Source organism: Parasteatoda tepidariorum, chromosome 9 (genome assembly GCF_043381705.1).
Source record: "Parasteatoda tepidariorum isolate YZ-2023 chromosome 9, CAS_Ptep_4.0, whole genome shotgun sequence".
NCBI lineage: Eukaryota > Metazoa > Arthropoda > Arachnida > Araneae > Theridiidae > Parasteatoda > Parasteatoda tepidariorum.
The window spans coordinates 62,520,715-62,529,163 of record NC_092212.1 but is presented as its reverse complement, the minus strand read 5'-3'; the positions used below and the strand labels follow the sequence as shown (position 1 = coordinate 62,529,163).

The 8,449-nt window shown below is 28.7% G+C and overlaps 1 protein-coding gene across 4 annotated transcripts in view; it reads left to right on the top strand.

Moving 5' to 3' along the window:
* LOC107441878 (mediator of RNA polymerase II transcription subunit 6) overlaps positions 1-5,993 on the top strand; it is a 29,745-nt gene extending 23,752 nt beyond the window's left edge. For 2 of the 4 annotated variants that reach the window (XM_043048371.2, XM_043048370.1), the window contains exons 8-9: positions 395-526; positions 3,994-4,540. In XM_043048371.2, the coding sequence (XP_042904305.1) occupies positions 395-526; positions 3,994-4,301 (440 nt within the window). In that variant the 3' untranslated portion in view covers positions 4,302-4,540. Of the gene's footprint in view, positions 1-394; positions 527-3,993; positions 4,541-5,104; positions 5,230-5,775 lie in introns of those variants that run through there. The other 2 variants (XM_043048372.2, XM_043048373.2) reach the window with 2 other exon arrangements.
* Positions 5,994-8,449: the final 2,456 nt, after the last annotated feature.

Sequence of the window (8,449 nt, the reverse complement as noted above, 5' to 3'; positions counted from 1 at the left end):
TGCTCACTACGTGCTCTTGCGCGCCGAATCCAATCAATTAAAAATGAAAACTGTTGCCAGCGCGAGAAAAGAAATATCATTGGTTTTATTGATACATACGTACGTATTAGCGTTTTATATAATATAGATATTGAAGTCATTCTATTTTTTTTTACTTTATAAAAATTTTGACTGAATAACTGCTATAAAATGATCATGAATTGTTTTCCTTTTATTTCATTCTAATTTAAATACTGATTGCATAATGATTGCTGTTTATAATTAATTTTGACTTTTTTTTTAATATTTCTCTTATTAAAGAAGTTTTCGTTTTTTTTAAATTGTTGATCTTAATCTGTACCAGTGTATTTGCTAAATCAAAAAATTTATTTTAATATTTTTTTTATATACATAGAAAAGACAAAAGTAAAAGAAGAAACCGGTTCAGCCTTCCAACGCCGCAGAGTAGATGTACTTCTCATGGAACTAGCTAAAAAGTTTCCGCCTAAAATGACCTCTCCACCACAATTAGAAAAACAAACTACTGGTCTGTATATCTTTATTTAAACTGCACAAATTACATCTTGAGTGAAAATTGAAATTGCTGAATAATTATATGTTTATTTTAATACAGTTTTAGAAAAATCTTATTCACTTGTAATTTACTTTTGTTTGAATTAAGTATTTTATTAAATGTTTGTTATTCAAAAAAGTAGAAATGTGTTTAAAAAATTAGTTTATACAATATAAAAATTCATCTATTATTTGTGCTATATTTATTATAGATAATTATTATTGAATCTAATTACACTTAACCCTTTCGCAACGTTTTTTTCTTCTTTTTTTTACAGCAGAACAATTTCTTGTGGCATAAACTATGAGTAGGGCACACTAGAATGCTAAAACTAAGATGTTATATTTTTAGGAAGATTTTAAACACTGATTTAGGACCGGGTCATATATGTCCCATCAGTCCTGAAAACTGGGACATATGTGTCCCAGTAGTCTTCAATGAGTAATTTTGTGAAGAAAACCAATGATCACATAGGACTGTTGGGATCATGTGTTCCCTCTATTCAAGACGAGAGGGACACATATGTCCCAATAATAAAAACGGAAGTAAAACTTTGCAACTTATCTGTTTATTAGAGGTAATCAGCTTCGTGAGTAATTTCTCTGGCCTTAGATTTATAGATCAATCAAAATTTAATCGAAAATATGCGGTATTTTCCAAAACTAAACTATTTACGTTCGTACCGTATGGAATGAGTTGCTACAACACTTCAAAAACGCAAGAATTGCATTATGTACAGTAGTGCCATCTATGTTATGTAAATGAAAATACCTTGAAAAACATTGGCAAGACTGGTGAGAAAGTCTCCCATTAGACAGAAAAGTGTTTCTGTCCCAAAAGATTTTTTTGAAATTTGCTTGGGACGTATGTGTCCCATTAGGCGCGAAAGGGTTAAAGGATTGCAATATTTCATTAATAATTTCCTTATTAAGTGTTGTACAATCACAGAACTATATAAAGAGTTTCCAATCTATTGCTAGAGCATGCAAGAAGATGACATGCATAAAGCGCAGAAAATTGCGAAATGAATGCAGTTGAAATAAAACAAAAATATCTTTAGAACTGTAGATGTAATTATTAGCATTTGCTAGGAGATATAATTAGAAATTAACAAGAATATAAATAATTTAAACTAAAGTAGGAAACATAGAGTCTCAACTCTTCATATTCACAAGATGAACTAATTGTTAGCTTATAGTGATGCTACAGGGCTGTGCTGAGAGGTCAGTGGAAAAAAAAAACTTTGAAAAAGCATTAAAGTGGTTAAATACTCATAGTGTAAACTCAGCGAAAGCATCTTTTCTTTAATTTTATTTGACAATCTCAAGTTTGAGTGAATGCGATCTGCAAGCTACAGACTAACAAGTTTGTTGGTTGGTTAGTTCGATTTTTAGTACAACAGTTAAAAATTGCGGTATTGCTAAATACCTGCCAAGTTAGGTATTTTGCTATACCGTATTTCACAGCTGATAAAAAGAAAGACAAAATGTAAAAATTGAAATTAATCAGTTCTGGTTTATCCTATCCAATTATTTATATAAGGTTAATTAAATCTAAGTGCTTTTCAAAAAACAAAGTTTATTAAATACAGTTATGCATTTTGCAAAACATAAATACAGTGTATTTGTAAAGTGGTGATCCTAACAATAAAGTGTTTTTAACTCTCTACAAAAAGAAATTAATGAGTTATTTTTACAACAATTTATTAATTCATTGCATACTTATAAATTAACCTTTAGATCGGTGATTCTCAAAGTGGTATATATTGACCCCCAGGGATCGGCGACAACCTGCAAGGGGTCCGTGTCAAGTGAAAAAGAAATTGGGGGCCCATAAAATGAAAATTGGGGTCAACGATAGTGGATCCCATATGAACAGGTTGTGACTTTTAATTTTGACATTTCCTGAATGGAATAATCAACATACACAGATAGTACCTATTTACTTACATTATACTACCTTATAATATAAAGACATTCTACATAATTTATAAAAGTAGCTATGAAGTAAAAGTTTTATTAAAATTTTAAGTTATTAGGATTATTTTTTGATTTGACACTGAATTATTATAAACTAGCAGTTGCCTACAACTCTCCCTCTGCCCTGGTACATTTTTAATTTCTCTGTGCGTAAGGTTTTATTTTGTAACAAAAAAGTATTTTTCCACCGTAAATTGTAGCCTAACCTGTGTAAACTCTTTAGCTAGCTAGACTTCAAACTTTATCTGCTCACAAGATCACAGAGATTTGCTGCATAGTTTTTACGTGAAAACGTAATAAACAGACCGATAATACACTTTTACGGTTTTGTATACAAACTTATTTCCGCAATTACCATATTAGTAGCGGAGTACGGGTTTTAAAGTGGAATTATTTTATTCTATTCCATATTACAGGGATGATTGTGAGCTCAAGTCAAAATTCCGGAAAATTTCTTGAGTAAAAAAAAAATTTTAAATAGAAAAGAGTTTAAACAAGGTTTTTTCCTTTTGCTCAATATTTCTTAGTTTACTTAAAATATATTTAAATTTTTTCACATACCTATACCATTTACAAGTACCTATGTCAACCTGGAGAAGTAATTGAAATTTACAAATATGTCTTTCTTTCTTGAGTTTATGATTATAATAACTAATTACTGATAAAAAATTAATATTAATCTTGAATATAAGCTTATAAAGTATCTGGCACTCCCTTACAAATAAAATAAACTGTGTTTTAAAGTTCCACCTATGAAAATTTGATTTCCAGAAACTTTTGTAATCAATGATTTTTTTAAACGTCTGAACCTTCGATCTCCGGAAACTTCCAGATCACAGTTAGCAAAAAATCCGGAGCACAATCAGCCCTGATATTAATTAAATTAGTTTGAATTTAATTAATAAACGTATAAAATTAACATGTGTTTTTTTCACACTACAGTTAGAAAATTTAAATCTTTCACAGTGAGTAGCACTATACCAGCAGTCAAAAATACATTTGAAGTTGATGAATTTACAAAAAATCAATATCAGGAAAGCAGGGGGTCTATCCAAAACAGAAAAACATGGCAAACTGCAAAACAAAAAAGTTCAGGAACCACTGCTCTAGATGAACAACACAAGCTTACAGAAGAATGCAAGTTACTCGAATAAATTTTTTCATACATTCAGGTAAAAAATATACATATTCTTGAAAAAACTATGTAATTTCATTTAATTTCTAAAAGAAATAAAAACGATTAAGCTATTTTTATTGATTTCTGCAATACTTCTGAAAAAATGAAATTTTAATGAAAAACACATACCTAAACATTTTTTAAATTTATTTATCAAGGATAGCCGACGGGAAAAAATGAATATTGAACTGAGGGTTTAAGTTATTCATGTCATATTCATTTTAATTTTTATTGTAAAATCAAAAGTTGTTTTAAGATTTACTTTAAACATACTTAATTTTTAGAAGAAACAGCTGCAGCCGCTGCCAAGACAGACGTAAAAGTTGAAATCAAGACTGAAAAAGTTGATACACCTCCACCAGCTTCAACTACTGCAACTAGCGCTACAAACACTACAACTACTGTTACAAATACTGCAACTACTGTGGTTGTTAAAACAGAACCATCCTCAACAACGGTAACTCCTGCAACTGTTCCACCTCTCCCTCCACCACCTCCCCCTGCACCAGTTGCCACAATAGCACCTCCACCTTCTGCTGTACAGAGAACAGCTATGAAACCACCTCCTGATAAAAAACCACGATTAGCTTAAGTAACAATTATTTTAGAATTATTTATTTATTTGATTTGTAAACACCTCTTTAAGCTTTCTGATTAAGGGATTTAGTAAAATAACACGTTAAGTTACATGAATAGCAAATGTTTAAAAGATTTCGTAATAACAGAATTATTAAATCAATGTAATATATTTACCCATCTTTTTGTATTTGACAACAATCGGATCAAACTAATTTTTAATGTGATATTACGATATAAAAATTTGAAATTATGCATTTCAGTAATCATTTTCCAACATGCTGGATACCACCATAAACCCCTTTTTCAATCTTTTTTTTTTCTTTTGCAGTTATTTTAATTGATTTTCTCATGGTTTTTAAAATTTTTGATATTATTATGACACACAAAATTCGAACTGCGCATTTAACTAATTATTTTTTGGATGCACTGAATTTGCGTTGATACCGTTCTTTAATCAATGCAATGTTTCAATTGTTTTATCTGCTATTATTGCTATGAAATTCTCATTGTTCCTTTTTTTTTAAATCCCTATTGTTCATACATTATTATTACAACACAAAAAATTCAATTTGTGCATTTATTGGTAATTTTCTGACATGACAATACACCTGTTTTTTTTTCTCCCATAAACTTTTTCATTCGTTGCTGATATCCATGTGGTTTTTTCAAAATTTTCATAAGGTATTATTATGTGATCACTTATCACATAATAAAAAAACTCATGATAATGAGTTACAAAAAGTAAAACTCATGATAATGAGTTTTACTTTTTTTTTGACAAGTTTTACTCTCATAATTTTATTATATATCTTTCAGATTTGATATGCATGTCATGACAAATCCCTTTTATTAATTTCTATATTAAAAAGCCAATATTTCTACAATGGCAACAGAAAATGCACTTTTTTACTGTAGAGATTTTGTAATTGTGTTTATGANAAAATCACGTAATTCACTACAACATATATATACAATAAGCATGAAGTCAGATATATCTTTCAGATTTGATATGCATGTCATGACAAATCCCTTTTATTAATTTCTATATTAAAAAGCCAATATTTCTACAATGGCAACAGAAAATGCACTTTTTTACTGTAGAGATTTTGTAATTGTGTTTATGAGAAGTGTAACTGTAAATAATATTACTTATAGAGTTTTTATAACAAGCTTCTTAAATATAAAATTGTATTTGAGAGAAAATAAAAGCATTTTCATAAAGATTCAACAGAAAATAGTTTTATGTATCTAAAATGTGCACCTCTCATAATATTGTAAAAAAAAAAACTAGCTCTTATAATTAAGACACTCTCATGACGCTATGCATACCAACTGTAATGAAATGGATACAACTACTTTGGAAAATCATTTTATTCATACTATCATAACATTTCAATTTAGCAGTTTAAATAATAAGATATTGCAATCAAGTTTTCATGTACATTGTTTATGTGTGCTGCATTAAAAAACAGCTTTTCATTTCTTAGAAACACCATAGCTGGAGGTCACTTAATAATTGATTTAAATTTCTCTACTGACTATCATCATCAGTGCATCTACATAGAACAAATAACTGCAGGATCAATAGAGTTGCAACTAGAATAGAGGAGGTGAGATAGCGAAAAGTTAAGTAATTCTATATGCTAAAAAAAATTAACCCTTTACATATCTGCCATTCTCACCTAATCTCTTTCTATGCATTACCTTACAATATAAAAGAGAAGCTTTCAGTTTTCACAATTTTTTAAATACTTAGAAGATTATGTTGTAACTTTAGAGGTTAATGCAATTTTTTTATACTTAGCAATAAAGTTTAAAACTTTCAGGGACCGACAGTAAATTACGAAAGAAAACAAGTGTTTTTGAACACTCTATGCCAGAAAATCAAGCTGTAAGCTTGTATAGATTACTTTAGTTGTTATTTGCAATGACTGCATAAAATTTTGTTAATGCAGTTAAAATATTTATGCAGTTACGAGCATTTTTATAAAAAGCTAATTTTTTTGCTATAACTTCAAAAATATTTATTAAAATGAAACAAAATTTTGGGAGCAATTAATTACAAAATTATTGTTTTAAAATTTGTTAAAAACTATGCAAGATATTTAAAGTATTTCTGTACAGCGCATGCACGGAAAATTTTTTTAAAAATTTAAGAGTTTGAAGCAATTTTCTACGTAGTTTTTGTACTTCTATAAAAAAAGTTTTTTCTCAAATTTCATTTTATACCATATTAACAAATGATCATCCTGGACTGACTTTTACCTGTGACGGTATGAGAAAAGAAAATGTTCTTTTATGGGGGAATGATCCCCCACAATGCTCTTAATAAATTAGTTAAATTCTACAAAATGAAATTTGTGAAAAGCCTCTAATTATGAGCTTTCTTTTAAAACGTTCAAAAACTCTTTAAATTTATAAGATATTCAAATCCAGTTTTTTTCCCATTAGTTTCCAAATACGACACACTACACCAGGGGTGGCGAACCTTCATACACCGTGTCATAGACGTGCCATCAATAATATAATAATACTAAGCGCTATCAACTCAAAATTCTTTATTTACATTGAAAAAAAAACATTTTGCAATGTCTCAGTTATACGCGTAATTCAACTTAAAGTAACATCAGTGTGACTTCTGTTGCTGCAGATGTCGTAAGATGTTAGTTTATGCAGGACTGCTAGTTTTTTTAGCTAGTTATTTATTGTAAGCTTGTTTTTTATGGTTATTAATTGTTTATTTCTTTATTAATAATTGTCTATTATTTTGTTTGTTGTTTGAGAATTTTAATTTAATTGTTACATATGCTTCATAGTGTAATAACAATTCATAGTGCAATAACAATTGTGATCTGTGGCGTGCCCAAAATATTGTGTCGCGTGCCATTGGTTCGCCATCCCTGCACTACACAATTGTAAAAAAGATTTCTTAACTTTTTTCTTTGCATGTGCAGTATAAAAGAACTACTTTAAATAGTCATATCTAGCACAATTCTTGATTAATTTTTTGTTATTTCCAAATTGTACGGAATATTTCAAGTTATAGCAAGAAACGTAAGACAAAAAAAATTTGTTTGTCAATATCTCTATAAATATTTAAGCTAAGGTTTATAAAATTTTATGCAGTTATTGCTTGATTTTTTATCATAGGGTGTTCAAAAATACTTGTTTTCTTTCGTAATTTATTGTCGAACCTCTGAAAGTTTTAAACTTTATTGCTAAGTATGAAAAATGGCGGCAATTCTAAAGTTACAAAATCTTCTTAGTATTTTAAAAACTGAAAGTGTATGTTTTCATCTGGTTTTGTCCCTTATTGCAACAGCATTGATCTTGCAGCATCTCTATTTTGTGTCACTGATCTAAACTACACTCGTTCTTTAAATAATTTTGGCCAACAAGATATTTATTACTATTTATTTATCTTTTTATTTTCTTTATAAATGAATCAGCATTTTTTTTGCCTTTAGTTAATCTCAAATTTTCTGCATAACATGAATTTAAATGAGATCTATGAGTTTTCAAACAGCTACAAAAAATCTTTATAAACTTATACACACTTTTTTCAGTTCTGATAAATTTAGTTATACACGCATTGCACATTACATAATACAAAAAAAAAATCAATGACTGTATTTTTTATGATACAATATTCAATTAAACATTTTAAATGGTGCATTGCGAAATGTTAACCTCACTTAATTATTTTTATTAATGACCTCAATTGAGACGGTCAATTAAAAACCAATGATGGCGGACTGATTGAATACATGCAAATTTTATGTTACATACAAATGTGTTGGCCGTCTATAAAAATCCAAATTTGAATATCAGGTGTTGTGAAATGATGAACTCACTTAGAAAATCTTATATATGACAATCTGCTAGGAATCACTTGTATGCTAACTTTTATGCTGAAAATATGTTTTGAGTAACTTCAAATTACTTTCTGGGAATTCTGAGTAGTAATAAAAATGTCACCTTTGAAAAAAAAAAGTGATTTCACTGTATTGTTCCAAGTCCTTTCATATCGAAGATTTTTGGAATAAGGCTCATTTAGACACTTTACCGGCAATAAATTATACTTAAAAAGTGCAAAATTTGAGAACCAGTTTTAGCATTTCATACAGAAAATATTAATGTAGAAGCTTTCTATACTTAACC